The sequence below is a fragment of the Amblyraja radiata genome, chromosome 29 (assembly GCF_010909765.2).
Source record: "Amblyraja radiata isolate CabotCenter1 chromosome 29, sAmbRad1.1.pri, whole genome shotgun sequence".
Taxonomy (NCBI): Eukaryota; Metazoa; Chordata; class Chondrichthyes; order Rajiformes; family Rajidae; genus Amblyraja; species Amblyraja radiata.
In genome coordinates, this window is record NC_045984.1 from 3,112,437 (window position 1) to 3,128,168 (window position 15,732).

The window sequence follows — 15,732 nt, forward strand, 5'->3', positions numbered from 1 at the left end:
GCATAGCGTTAATGTGCGGGGATCGCTGGTCGGTACGGACTCGGTGGGCTGCAAGGCCTGTTTCCGCGCTGTATCTCTAAATTTAACTAAACTAAGCTTTACAATGGTTCAATCATCACAGGTGCCATCTTTGTCACATAGGCAACTGCTATCTGAAGATGGGTCTCGACCCAAAACCTCACCCATTCCTTCTCTCCAGAGATGATGCCTGTCTTGCTGAGTTACTCCAGCATTTTGTGTCTATCTTCAGCACTCTGCAAACCACTCCTTCATCCTCTCCAAAGCCTCCACATCCTTCCTGCAAATGGTGTGACCAGAACTGCACACAATACTCCAAATTTGCCCTAATCAAAGTCTTAGAGAGCTGCATCATGACTTCCTGACTCTTATAATCAATGCCCCAAACAATGAAACCAAGCACAGTGTACACCTTCTTTACTTGTGCTGTGTCTATCTACTTGCGTTGTCACCATCAAGATCCCTCTGTACATTAATGCTATTAAATGTATACTACCCCTTACACTTACCCTTCCAAAGTGCAGTACCTCACATTTGCTCGCATTAATCTCCATCTGCCATCTCTCTGCCCTTTTCTGTAGCTGATTTATTCTCACTGCAGACTTTGACAGCCTTCCTCACAGTCTGCAACTTCACCAATCTTGGTGTCATCTGCAAACTTGCTAACCAACCCGTCTACATTTGTGTCCAAATGTTGGGTTCTGAGATCGCCAAACCACCAATGCAGTCTTTGGAAACACAAGGAACTGCAGATTCAGGAATCCTGAGGAAAAGTGCTGGAGTAACATAGAAACATAGAAAATAGGTGCAGGAGTAGGACATTCGGCCCTTCGAGCCCGCACCGTCATTCAGTATGATCATGTCTGATCATCTAAAATCAGTACCCTATTGCGGCATTTTCCCCATATCCTTTGATTCAGTTTGCCCTAAGAGCTAAATCTAACTCTCTCTTGAAAACATCCAGTGAATTGACCTCCACTGCCTTGTGTGGCAGAGAATTCCACAGATTCACAACTCTCTGGGTGAAAACGTTTTTCCTCATCTCAGTCCTAAATGGCCTACCCCTTATTCTTAAACTGTGACCCCTGGTTCTGGACTCCCCCAACATCAGAAACATTTTTGCTGCATCTACCCTGGCCAATCCTCTAAGTTGTATTTGTTTCTATAGGTTTCCCTCTCATCCTTCTAAATTCCACCGAATACAAGACAAGAGTCAAGAGTGTTTTATTGTCATATGTTCCAGATAGAACAATGAAATTCGTACTTGCTGCAGCACAACAGAATATGTAAACATAGTGCACTGTAAACAATATGATAAACGAGAGAGAAAAAAAAAGTTCAGTGGGTACCCACTGTATACACATACACATACCCACAAGTACACACATATATATACACATACACACATACTCAAAAAGCAAACAATAATAGTGCAATAATAATAGTAATCTATTGTAGTTCAGAGCTTATTTGGGCTTATAGTGTTTAATAGCCTGATGGCTGTAGGGAAGTAGCTGTTCCTAAACCTGGATGTTACAGTTTTCAGGCTCCTGTGCCTTCTTTCCGATGGCAGAGGTGAAATGAGTATGTGGTCAGGATGGTGTGGTCTCTGATGATGCTGGCTACTATTTTGAGGCAGCGACTCCGATAAATCCCTTCGATGGTGGGGAGGTCAGAGCCGATGATGGACTGGACTGTTCACAACTTTTTGCAGTCTTTTCCGCTCCTGGGCGTTCAAGTTGCCGAACCAGGCCATGATGTTCTTCACTGTACACCTGTAGAAGTTTAAGAGAATCTCTGACATATCGAATCTGTAATCTTTTCAGGAAGTAGAGGCTTTGATGTACTTTATATATAATTGCATCAGTGTGCTGGGTCCAGGAAAGATCGTTGGAAATATGCACGCCCAGGAATTTGAAGTTTTTGACACTCTCTGATATAAACAGGATTGTGGGTCCTCATCTTTCCTCTTCCAAAGTCCGCAATCAGTTAATTGGTTTTACTGATATTGAGAGCCAGGTTGTTGTGCTGGTACCATTTGGTCAATCGGTCGATCTCAAATCTATACCATCTACTCATCACCATCTGTAATTCGTCCAACAACGGTGGTGTCATCAGCGAACTTGAAGATGGAGTTTGCACTGTGTCAGGCTACACAGTCATGAGTATAGAGTGAGTAGAGCAGGGGGCTGAGCACGCAGCCTTGAGGTGCTCCCGTACCGATTGTTAATGAGAAAGAAGTATTTCTGCCAATTCGAATAGACTGTGGTCTGTGGATAAGGAAGTCGAGGAACCAATTGCAGAGGGATGCACAGAGACCCAGTTCCATGAGCTTGCTAACCAGTTTTTTTTAATCAAAAAATGTATTCAATCATTAAAAATAATATTTACAACACAATAAAACAAAACAGAACCCACCACCATAATACAAGACAAACAAATATACTAAATAAACGACTATATATCTATGTTACAATCCTTGTCAAAGATGCATTCAACCCCCCGCAGTGCCCAGCGGTCCCGGAAATCCCCCAGGGTGCCTGTGAACAGTGCGTAGTCCCTCTCTAGTACCACCCGGGTACGGATGTAACCCCGGCACAGGGGCAGGCAGCCAGCTCTGGCAGAGCCCTCTTCTGCCTGGCGCCATGACTCGTGGATGGCCCGCTTGGCCAGGCCCAGGACATCCTCGGCCCTACCCTCTCCCCTACGCACAGGGTGTCTAAAGGTGAGAATGGTAGGTGAGAAGTGCAGCCAGAAGCAGCCCCTTTAGATATTGGAACAGGGGCTGCAGCCTCACACACTCCATATACACGTGGTACACAGACTCTTCCAGCCCGCAACAGTGGCGGGCTGCCGCTGAGTTACTCCAGCACTTTGTGACTATCTTTATAAGATTTGGCTTTAACTCAATCAAATGACAGTCCTTGTCTCCCTAATATGATTGTACGATGAATATCTGCAACTCTTCCCTATTCCTCACTTTCATTCCATTCCTCTTTCTTCTCCATTCTCTATCTTCACCTCAGCTGATTGTCTATCTTTATTTCCGTGTACCACATTTTTATATTTACTTACAACATGGAAGGATGTCATTCGACCAAGTTCTGCCCCCCCACTAATTTTTGAAGTTATCAAGTGACTTGACTTCACAGCTATGGATGAGTCTGGTGTGTGCACTCCGAGCTGTTATAGTGCTGGCTACAGGTTTGTACTAAAGACCCTTCAACAAGATACCAACAATTCCTACAAAGTAAGAATGGAAAATGCTAGGATCAATCAGCAAGTCTGACAGCATCTGTAGAAAAGGAGCTCACGTTTCAGGTTCACCAGTTCTGATCTCATTTTAAGAATTTACATTTTGGATTAATTTTCAATAATTCCAACAAGTTTGCTGCCAGTTGTTCCCTCATTTTCACACATTCCATCGTGTTCCATTCTCTGTCTTGACATCTGTTCATAGTCTATTTACATTTCCACACACCATCTTTCATGCGACATAGAAGAATGCCATTCAGCCCATTGGGTCTATGCTGGAATAGACCAATTCCCTTCCCACACTCATTATCCCTGTGATGCATTCTCCCATGTTCCCATTCACTGCCCCACTCCCAGATTTAGTTTAGTTCAGAGATACAGCACAGAAACAGGCCCTTCGGCCCACCGAGTCCGCACTGGCCAGTGATCCCCGCACACTTAATGCCTTGTCCCACTTGGGCGTCATTTGCGCGTCATTTACATGATGTCATTTACCCGTCACGACGTACGACGTGCGCATGGTGCGTGGTGACGTAGCCAGTGACGCGCAGTTGCATGCGCCGCCCCAGGATTTTGGGATGTACAAAATCTTTGCGCGCCATCTGCGTGACGTGCAAATGACTCCCAAGTGGGACAGGCCCTTTACACTATCCTCCACACTCTGGGGACACTCCAACCTTCCACTATTCACTAAGTTTCAATGAGTTTCCCACACATTACTAATTCATTTACGATTATATTTGGAATAATAGGAGAAGATAGCAATTTAAATAAAGACCAAAATGTTTTTTTTAATTATGGGTTAATAATTGGAAAGAAATTGATACTTAAATTTTGGAAAAATACAACCATACCAACTGTTAAAATGTGGATTAGGAATATGATGGACATAGCACGCCTTGAAGAAATGAGACTCCGACTAATAAATAAATATGACCAATTCTTAAGGAGTTGGTCTCCTTTCATCGACTTTTTGGAATCATGTGATGCAGCGGTACCATAAGGATTACTGATTTCAGTTCATGACGTGGATAGATCTACATCTCCGAATACAGATTTGAAAAATTCTCTTTTAAGGGGCCTTCTCTTCTATTTCTAATTTCCACTTTTTCTTTTTTCTTTTCTTTTTTATTTATTTATTTATTTATTTTTATATACACACTTCACGTTTTTCTAATCTCTACCATCTATTTTTCCACTTTTTCCCCTTTCTATTGTTTTCTTTTTCTTGTCTTGCTTACTTCCTTCTCATAACTAGAGGTTGTACATAGAATGGATTACGGTATGACATAGTTGGCACCTAAAATTAGGTTCCACTGTACTGTTTTGTACTGTATTAACTTCTAATAAAATAAACAAATAAAAAAAAAAAAAATTATAAATAAATAAAATAATTCATTTACTCAATAAAGGTCGAGGGGAGATCCCATCGACACGGGTACCATGTAATCCCATGCTACCTGCTCCATGGTCGGATAGTCGGCGACTAAACCATCTCCCCCACCATCTCGTGGTGTGCCAGGTGAGGAGGGGTCTGTGGACCCCCAGCAGGACCAAAAACAAGACCTGTCATAGGGCGGATGTGCTCCTAGGAAGCCAACGGCCATCCACACTTCAGTAGACGTTACGATCACTGTCGTACATAACATTGTAAGGCACCGTGCCCGTTGATGTTTTCAACTATGATGATGATGATACACAATAAAGATTTATGCTTCAAAGGCCAACAAGGTTTATGATGCAGAGAAAGGGGTGGAAGAAAGGATAGGGCAAAATGAAGGTCTGTAACTGAGGGAGCGGATGTAACGGAGATGAACAACAAAGGGAATGGAATAATGTCCGATAAGGAAGAAGTGAGGAGATGTTTTCATGGGAGCCCTGAGGGTTGGAGAGCATATGGTGAATAGAGTGATACAGTGGTGTAACCAATAGAGCTGCTGCCTCAGAGCTCCAGTGACTATCGTTGTATCCTGACATCTGGCGCTGTCTTGGTGGAGTTTGCAAGTTCTCCTTGTTTCTCTGGACTTTCTGGCTTCCTCCCACATACCAAAGTTTGCAGGTAGACACAAAATGCTGGAGTAACTCAGCGGGACAGGCAGCATCTCTGGAGAGAAGAAATGGGTGACGTTTCAGGGTCGAGACCCTTCTTCACCCGACCCAAAACGTCTCCCTTTCCTTCTCTCCAGAGATGCTGCATGTCCCACTGAGTTACTCCAGCGTTTTGTGTCTAACCATATAACCATATAACAATTACAGCACGGAAACAGGCCATCTCGACCCTTCTAGTCCGTGCCGAACACGTATTCTCCCCTAGTCCCATATACCTGCGCTCAGACCATAACCCTCCATTCCTTTCCCATCCATATAACTATCCAATTTATTTTTAAATGATAAAAACGAACCTGCCTCCACCACCTTCACTGGAAGCTCATTCCACACAGCCACCACTCTCTGAGTAAAGAAGTTCCCCCTCATGTTACCCCTAAACTTCTGTCCCTTAATTCTCAAGTCATGTCCCCTTGTTTGAATCTTCCCTACTCTCAGTGGGAAAAGATAGATAGATAGATATAATTTAATTGCCACACAACCAAGGTCGGTGGTATTTGGGTTGCTAGCAGCGATACAGTAATAAAGAACACAACCACAATAAAAAATTTACACAAACATCCACCACAGCATTCATCACTGTGGTGGAAGGCACAGAGCTTGGCCAGTCCTCCTCCATTTTCCCCCGTGGTCGGGACCACCACCCTCCACAGCCGTTGCTGCGGGCGTCCAGATGGTAAGGGACAAAGTCAAAGTCAAGGTGAGTCCAGGATCGGCTCTTCCCAACCAGAGACCGCGGCTTCAGGCTGGTGTAGGCCGCAGGCCGGCGGTCAAAGTTTTAAAGTACCTGCCGTGCCGCAGCCGGAAGCACCGCAGTCTGCAGGGCCGGCGGTCGAAGCTCCCCTCCAGGGGAGATGGTAAGTCCATGCCGCACCCGCGGTAGAAGACGGCCGCGGGACGGCGGTGGAAGCTTCTTCTTCCCCCCGGGTCCTCCACGAGGGATCCCGGGCTGTAGACGCCGCACCAGCTGCAGTTCTGCAGACTGCGGCTTCAGGCTGCCGGCTGCCGGGCCAGCGTAACGGAGCGCTCCCCTCCAGCGAGGTCTCACCCGCTCCACGCCGAGAGTCCACGCTGCGCCCAGCCGCTGAAGCTCCGGGCGCGTCTCCGGGAAAGTCCGCGCCGATCCTTGCTGTTAGGCCACGGGGGAGGCGACCTGAAAAAATCGCCTCTCCATGGAAGAGGCGGCCGAAACGGTTTCCCCCTTACCCCCCCACACCACCCCCCACACATAACACACAAAGAAACATTAAAAACAGACTTTTAAACATACTAAAAAAAAAATAAAAATTGGAGAAAAAACGGACACGCTGCCGACAGGCTGCTGCCAGTGCAGCGCCCCCTTCCCCTATTAACTAAAGCTTATACACGTCAACTCTGTCTATCCCTCTCATCATTTTAAAGACCTCTATCAAGTCCCCCCTTAACCTTCTGCGCTCCAAAGAATAAAGCCCTAACTTGTTCAACCTTTCTCTGTAACTTAGTTGCTGAAACCCAGGCAACATTCTAGTAAATCTCCTCTGTACTCTCTCTATTTTGTTGACATCCTTCCTATAATTAGGCGACCAAAATTGTACCCCATACTCCAGAATTGGCCTCACCAATGCCTTGTACAATTTTAACATTACATCCCAACTTCTATACTCAATGCTCTGATTTATAAAGGCCAGCACACCAAAAGCTTTCTTTACCACCCTATCTACATGAGATTCCACTTTCAGGGAACTGTGCACAGTTATTCCCAGATCCCTCTGTTCACCTGCATTCTTCAATTCCCTACCATTTACCATGTACGTCCTATTTTGATTTGTCCTGCCAAGATGTAGCACCTCACACTTATCAGCATTAAACTCCATCTGCCATCTTTCAGTCCACTCTTCCAACTGGCATAAATCTCTCTGTAGACTTTGAAAATCTACTTCATTATCCACAACCCCACCTATCTTAGTATCATCTGCATACTTACTAATCCAATTTACCACACCATCATCCAGATCATTGATGTACATGACAAACAACAGTGGAACCAACAGTTTAACCTGCAGGTTTGTAGGTTAATTGGTTTCAGTAAAAAAATTGTAAATTGCCCCTCGTGTGTGTAGGATTGTGCTTGTGTATGGGGCGATCGATGGTTGGTGTGGGCTCGGTGGGCCAAAGGGCTGTATCTCTAAAGTTTAAAAGTCTAAAGGCTTTTATCTCTTGAACTAGGATAGAGTTTAAAGCAACAAAAAGACAAAAGGTCCACTATCATATTGCTTCATTTTAAATTGCTGTTAAATTTGCATTGACAGGTAAGGTCACATATTGGGAAAGAACTTTGGAAATCTAGAAGATATAAACTCGTGTTGGTCTCTATGTAAATCCGCAATATCTTGTCCTGGCATGCTGCTATTTCGCCTGTTCCAATCAGGAATATGTTTCTGCTTAATGGGCGGCTGGGTGGCGTAGCAGTAGAGCTACTGCCTTACAGCGCCAGAGACCCGGGTTGGATCCTGACTATGGATGCCGTCTGTACGCAGTTTGTACATTCTCCCCGTGACTTGCGTGGGTTTTCTCAGAGATCTTCATTTTCCTTCCATACTCCAAAGGTGTACAGGTTTGTAGGTTAATTGGCTTGGTATAAATGTAAAAATGACCCTAGTGTGTGTGGGATAGTGTTAATGTGCTAGTTGGAGTGGAGTCGGTGGGCCGAAGGGCCGGTTTCCGTGCTGTATCTTTAAACTAAACTTAACTAAATTAAAGATGCCGTCTGGTGAACTTGGATGCCTCGAAACCACGAGGCACAAGAATGCTCATATCCCGCTTGTGTAGCTAACAACACAATTATATGAACATTGAAGATAGACACAAAATGCTGGAGTAATTCAGCGGGCCCAGCAGCGTTTCTGGTGAACATGGATAGGTGACGTTGCAGGCCAGAACCTCTCTTCAGATGGATATGAACATATATCCATAAGAACATTTTAGGTAACTACAAACCCGCCACCCCTTCTCGTTCTCTCCCCCCCCCCCTGTCTTCCCCTCCCCTCTCCCCTGCGCCCCACCTGTACTCGCCCCTATTTCTCTCCCCCTCCTCCCACATTCCTTCCTCTAGCTTCACTATTTGCAACCCTTCAATCCTTTTGTCTCAAATGTTTTTTCTTTTCATCTCTGGCCTTTGTCCAACCATATGCTGAAGACAGACACAAAGTGCTGGAGTAACACAGCAGGTCGGGCGGCATCTCTGGACAAAAAGAATGGATGACATTTCGGGTTGGATCCGTCTTCAGTTTGTCCAACCACCTGCTTACCAGCCCCAGCCTCACTGTATCCGCCTAGTATCTGCCACACTCTTTCCTGCCCCTCCTCTCATCCAACTTTCCATCCCCCTTTCACAATCATACTGAGGAAGGGTCCCGACTCGGAATGTCACCTATCCATGTTCTCCATGGATGCTGCCTGACCCGCTGAGTTATTCCAGCACTTTGTGTCTTTTTTTTGTAAACCAGCATCTGCAGTTGCTTGTTCCTAGCTTTGACGATGTTGTGGTTAGGGCAGTATTAATTTCTAGTTCAATGCAGTGATCCCAAACTGTAAAACTGCATCCCAAAACCCAGCACATATAACCACAAGATCAGGCAATTATACCTCATGGGTAGGATTGACTTGTCATAAGTTATAGAAGCAGAATTAGGACATTCTTGCTATTGAGGGAGTGCAGCGTAGGTTTACAAGGTTAATTCCCGGGATGGCGGAACTGTCATATGCTGAGAGAATGGAGCGGCTGGGCTTGTATACTCTGGAGTTTAGAAGGATGAGAGGGTATCTTATTGAAACATATAAGATTGTTAAGGGTTTGGACACACTAGAGGCAGGAAACATGTTCCCGATGTTGGGGGAGTCCAGAACCAGGGGCCACAGTTTAAGAATAAGGAGTAAGCCATTTAGAACGGAGACGAGGAAACACTTTTTCTCACAGAGAGTTGTGAGTCTGTGGAATTCTCTGCCTCAGAGGGCGGTGGAGGCCGGTTCTCTGGATACTTTCAAGAGAGAGCTAGATAGGGCTCTTAAAGGTAGCGGAGTCAGGAGATATGGGGAGAAGGCAGGAACGGGGTACTGATCGGGGATGATCAGCGATGATCACATTGACCCTCAGGTGAGGCTCTGTTCATTTAGAAGACGCTCAAGTATGAGTAGAAGAAAGAAACACAAGAGACTGCAGATGCTAACATCTTGAACAAACCCCAAAGGGCTGGAGGAAGTCAGGCAGCATCTGTGGAGGGAAAATCCAGGACATTCCCATGTGCCTTCCCGCTGGTTCCTGCAGCACTTTGTGTTTCTGTCAGACTGTGAGCTTAGTTCCCCTTCAAAGGAATGACAGCATTACAGAGCAGCCCCGCGTCTAAAACATATCCTTTCCTCAACGCTATTTCTTTCATAGTATTCATCTTACTTTCTGTTTGCAAACAACATGAATTGTGAGCTTTTTTTTCACTTCTACCGCTGATCCCAGGGATCAAAGGAAACATCAAAAGCAAGCAACAAAAGAGCTGCAAATTCTCGGCAGTTCAGGCAGCAACTTTCGAGCGGAAAAAAAAGCAGAATGACATTTTATGCCAATTTCCTTTCAGGAAAGCCAACATTTCATGTTCTCAGGCAGAGTGTGCTGCCTGCCATCCCGGCGTGCACAATATTCGATCAAACCGCAGTATTATCATCCATGAATGGTTGTTTTCCCTGTCGTGTAGTCTATGACACAGTGCACTACAAAAGTATCCACTAAAGATAGACACAAATAGCTGGAGTAACTCGGCAGGTCAAGCAGCATCTCTGGAGAAAAGGAATGGGTGACATTTCGGGTCGAGACCCTTCTTCAGACTGAAGGTCAGGGGAAAGGGAAAGAAGAGATATAGATGGTGATGTACAGAGATATAGAACAAATGAATGAAAGATATGCAAAAATGTAAAGGTAATTGGCCATTGCTAGCTGTGGGTGAGGTGAAAACAGTCACAATGAAACTCAGCAGGACAACATCAAATTCTACACACACACATTAAATCAATTTAAACAAGACAATTGCTTATAAACTATCCAACATGAAAACAAATGTATGAAGATTGACTTCTCTAACTTCGAGTAACCCCTGCTTTCCCTCTCTCTCTCTCCATCCCTCCCCCATCCCAGTTCTCCCAACAGTCTGACTGTCCCCGTGATAACATTGTACCTCAGTCTGCTTAGTTGTCACCTTCTCCAAGCTAACAATGGCCTATTCTCCCTTTCCCTTGATCTGCATCTCTTTTGATCTCTTGCACTTCCTTATCTCTGTAACGCCCTATCCCCTGACGCTCAGTCTGAAGAAGGGTCTTGACCCGAAACATCACCCACACCTTCTCTCCAGAGACACTGCCTGTCCCGCTGAGTTACTCCAGCATTTTTGTGTCTATCCTCAGTGTAAACCAGCATCTGCAGTTCCTTCCTACGCATGTCCCCTGAGTTGATGTGATGGTTAATAAATACAATTATTTTCTCTCTTTATGGTTTCCACCAAACCAGATGCACACTGCGGGACTGGTATGCAATATACTTTGTTTCCTTTGCCACTTGCTCAGCACGGCGAAGTCATTGTGTGTAGTTACACCTTTACATACATTGTTAGACTTCAACCAGAGATTGCTATTTCACTATCACTAATAAGTACTAATGTGCAAAACATGTCTGGCGTGCACAGTATCGGTCTCTGAACTGGAAGAGAAGTCGAGCAGCCAGAAGTGTCAGCTCACGCGTCAAGCTGTGGCAGATGGCTCGGTATTTGTACAATGTGTTATGGTCTCCTATTTATTTGCTGGTTCAAGACTCCAAAGGCGAACTCGCATCGCCAATCGAAGCAATTTTTACCTACCTACCTAACAGGTAGGTCTGTCTAGCCGTTACCCCGACTGGCGTCTCTGCTATGAATATTCGCATCTTTTATAATAAAAAAAAACATCCTTCCAAAACTCAGGCCAACAGGTTCAATTGTAGCAATTGCAATTGCAATTCAAGATTCCAGCATCTGCAGTTCCTTGTATCTCAATTGTAAAACAGGATCAGTTGCCTTTTAGCGGAGAGGTAACTCTTTGAAGTTAGTATTCTCCCGTATTAGATTTCCAAGGTTTCGAAATAAATGCATCTTGTCCTGTAAAAATGCCCAATCTTCTAATCTTGTATGTGGATGTGTGTGTGTGTGTGTGTGTGTGTGTGTGTGTGTGTGTGTGTGTGTGTGTGTGTGTGTGTGTGTGTGTGTGTGTGTGTGTGTGTGTGTGTGTGTGTGTGTGTATTTATTTGTTTGTGTGTTGTCACATCTTCTCGAAAAAACGAAGCGCTAACTGTAAAATGTTTACATATTCGGGTAGAGATTTACCCCCTGGACTCCGAAATCGCCTTATCTGAAAAATTCATGCTTTATTTCCCGAGTTATTTATGAAAATGTTCACAAATCTGATAAAGCTTCGAAAATAAACGAAATGGTCTCGCTGATGACGTCACAATGGGTCTGCTGCGCGCAGCCTGCTCTGTGTTCCACGAGCTGCGAGTGACGTCACCCACCGACTACTCCCCACCCCACCGTACTCGGGCCCTGGAGCCTGCAGCCTGCAGCCTGGGGTCGCCAGCCAGGAGTGAGGGAGTATTCCGTTCGGGAACCAGCCTTTCCCTGTGATGAGCCCTCCCCCCGGGCTCTGGATTGAAGTCGCAGTCCTTTGGTTGACGCCAGCCCCGCTGCCCGCTCCCTGCTCCCCACTCCCTTCCTCCTCTCCCACCTCCTCCTCTGCCTCTCCCCCCCTTCTCTCCTCCCCCTCTCTTGCCTCCTCTCTCCCCCCTTCTCTCCCCCTCTCTCCCCCCTCTCTCTCCCCCCTCTCTCTCTGTTTCTGCCGCTCTCTCTCTGTCTCTGCCCCTCTCTCTCTGTCTCTGCACTCTATCTCTGTCTCTGCCTCTCTCTCTCTGTCTCTGCCCCCTCTCTCTCTGCCCTCTCTCTACCCCCTCCCTCTCTAGACACGCCTATGAGTTGGGGGCTATGCGTCAGTGGATAGGGCGGGGATGGGGTAAAAGGAGCTTATGAATAATATTGATATAATATCAAGGGGGTGGTTAGTGTGTGTGTGTGTGTGGGGTCAGCCTGGGCGATCGTTTCGCCGAACACCTCCGCTCGGTCCGCAATAACCAACCTGACCTCCCGATGGCTCAGCACTTCAACTCCCCCTCCCATTCCCCATCCAACCTCTCTGTCCTGGGTCTCCTCCATGGCCGGAGCGAGCAACACCGGAAATTGGAGGAACAGCACCTCAGATTCCGCTTGGGGAGTCTGCATCCAGCGGGCATGAACATTTAATTCTCCCAATTTTGTTAGCCCTTGCTGTGTCCTCCCCTTCCTCAGCCCTCGGGCTGTCTCCTCCCATCCCTCAGCCCTCGGGCTCCTCCTCCTCCTTTTTCCTTTCTTCTCCCTGCCACCCCCATCAGTCTGAAGGAGGGTTTTGGCCCGAAACGTTGGCTATTTCCTTCGTTCCATAGATGCTGCTGCACCCGCTGAGTTTCTCCAGCATTTTTGTGTACCTTCTACTAAACTGTGAGTGGTTTTACTGACCTGTCAGTGCCCTTAATGTGGTTTGAAAATATAGTTTGGAAATGCTAAAGCTGTGGTGCCTTTGGTTTGGAAATGCTAAAGCTGTGTTTCCTTTGGTTTGGAAATGCTGAAGCTGTGTTGCCTTTGGTTTGGAAATGCTAAAGCTGTGTTGCCTAATTAAAGTTGCCTTGCCTAATTAAAGTTGCCTTGCCTGATTAAAGTTGCCCTGACTAATTAAAGTTGCCTTGCCTTCTATATAATTAAAAGTCTAATCTTGACCACTTCCTGTTTGCGCTTTATATTGATTTTAGAAAAAATGCTACCATGTATGGCTGTGATTTTTGGCAATCTTACTCAGAGTCCCGCTCCGCTCATCAGGTGCAGAGGATTTTTCCCATCGATGAAAAATAAAAGAGTTATTAGTGTTTAACAAATGTTGAGATTCTCTCTCTCCTCTCAATCACGCAATGAAGGCCACGTCCCTTCTGGTGGAAGGGGGAGGGACTATAAAACCCAGAAGTGTGGGCGTTGCTCAGTTTCTGCAAGATGGAGGAGGGAGAGGTCATGATTCGCTGTCTTTAGTGGCCTTGCACTCTGCTTGAAATGGTATGAAACTGCACTTGAATTTGATGGCCTTGCACCCTGCTTGAAGTGGTAAGAAACTGCACTTGAATTTGGTGTCCTTGCACCCTGCTTGAAATGGAATTTCAAGGAATAGCCGTGAGTCAACTGCCAGCCCACCAGCCGTGAGTGAATGAGCTGCCAGCACAACAGGATTGAGTGACTGAGCCGCCAGCCCAAGAATCCAATCAGCCCACAATGTCCATACTAGCCCTCTTGAAACCTTCAGTCCACAACACCCCATACTAGCACACCAGAAAGCCCCTCCCACCACTGGCCACCAATATTGGAATTGGTGGAGAGGTGGAATATTGCATTGGGGGACCACCCCTCCCGTGTGATGCTGGGATGCAACGGGTCCCACTTAGTCTAGTATTCTTATAAAACTCTGATCTTAGATGTGTATTTATTTGTGTGTTTGTGTGTAATCACATCTTCGCGAAAAAACGACGCGGTAACAGTAACATTTTTACATATTCCAGTAGAGATTTTTCCCGTGGAGTCCAAAACCGCCTTATCTGAAAATTTCAGGCTTTATTTCTCGAGTTATTACTGAAAATGTTCAAAATCTGACAAATCTTTGAATTTAAAAACGACTCTTTCGCTGATGATATAAACTGTATATCACTGCACAATATGTGCATGTATGTATGATATAGATGTGCACAGTGATATATGTACATATCACATATATACACAGTATATATATATATATATATATATATATATAGGCATACAAACAACTCTATATTTCACATGTAACAATTTTGCTCCTTGTTGTATCCAAAAGTTGCTGCTATGGCAACAAGTTTTTTGAGGAAGAAATTGTTTGCAACTTTCAACCTCCCAAAAAGAAAAGTTCCCGTCTGCATGGAAGCGCAAGCAAGCGAGCAAGCAGGAGCGAGGGAGAGCAGCGCATGCGCGCCCACTGGGAGGGAGGGAGGGGGCGGGGCCAGGGCTGTGCGCCGTCGGCGAGGGGGCGGGGGGCGAGACGTCACGTGAGGGCGGCACATGCCTGCCGCTGACAATCTGGGCTAGAATTCCAGGCAGGAGGCAGCGCGAGCACTGGGCAGTCGCGCAACTGTGTGCAGCCGCGGAGCACCGAGCTCCCCCCCATTCCCCCTGCTCTCCCCCCCCACTCACCTCAGCCCATGAGAGCACCTTGCAAGCTGCAACCATGAGAGGTAAGTCGACGCTCGTGGAAAAGCAAGAATGCAATGTTTTGTTATTTTAAATTGCGTGCTTTGGCACCTGTTATTTCCTGCAGTTTATGCTCCCAAGTAAAGGGGCAGCGGTTCCAATGCAATGTCTGTGATATTTTTTTTATTATCTAATGAATGCAGACTCCCTAACTTTAGTTTTGCTTTGCACATGGGTCCGAAACTTGCAATGTTTTCTTCCTACTATTCCGGGCTCCGATGCAAGCTACGAACTCATCTTTTGCCACTTCCCCGACAGCCGCTGTGTGTGTTTAGTGTCCATGTTCATAATTCTCTGTTGCGCATTGCACTGGAAAGAGATCGGGGATTGTTGTTGCTTGCATTTTGTTTGGGTTCCCTTGCATGCTGACGGATTGGGTCAACGCGGCGCTTCTGTTCTCAGCCCAAGCGGGGAGGAGGTATGAACCGTGCAAAGTTGGCGTTTAACAATCTGCGCCCTGCAACTTTTTGTTTGCGACATTTGCAAACTGCAGGAACTTTTATTTAAAGCGTTGATTGCGGTGTACTCGGCCGGCAGTGCCAGACTGTCAGAGCGTCCCAGTGACCTAGATCTGTCAGAAGGGATAAATCTGGAGGAGGAGATGCGGGGGCGGCCGAGTGCTTCTGTGGATCTCAGTCCATGTGTGCACTGAACAACATTGTAGCATCAGGGCAAACGGGGGCAACATGCACTGCGCTCAATGCGCTCACCGTAAGGTACAAAATAAAGCGGGCTGCCCCTCTGTGTAAATGGGATCAAAGTTCAAGGAGTTTGTACTCTCCAAATGTGCCCAATTATTTATTATGATTTGCATTGAACGTGTCGTGCAAGAGGCATTGTCCTTGGCATTTAAATTATATATATTTTTAAAGCCCAGCAAGAAAAGTCACCAAGTATGGAATTATCCTGACAGCCCATCTTCTCACCTTTGTCCACTTTCAGGGGAAGAAAATATTCC

The 15,732-nt window shown here is 46.0% G+C and overlaps 1 protein-coding gene and 1 long non-coding RNA gene across 2 annotated transcripts in view; one reads left to right on the forward strand and one right to left on the reverse strand.

The window, feature by feature from the left end:
• Nucleotides 1–253: 253 nt before the first annotated feature.
• LOC116989681 lies at nt 254–13,926 on the reverse strand. The gene is made up of 3 exons (XR_004416288.1): nt 13,798–13,926; nt 13,432–13,435; nt 254–264 (listed from the first exon to the last, which is right to left on the reverse strand). It is a non-coding gene; the product is annotated as an uncharacterized LOC116989681 (long non-coding RNA).
• Nucleotides 13,927–14,612: 686 nt separating this feature from the next.
• The window catches only part of LOC116989251 (nuclear receptor ROR-beta-like), a 78,392-nt gene continuing 77,272 nt past the window's right edge, over nt 14,613–15,732 (forward strand). The window contains exon 1 of the mRNA XM_033046445.1: nt 14,613–14,758. Within this exon, the coding sequence (XP_032902336.1) occupies nt 14,752–14,758 (7 nt within the window). The 5' untranslated portion in view covers nt 14,613–14,751. The remainder of the gene's footprint in view (nt 14,759–15,732) is intronic.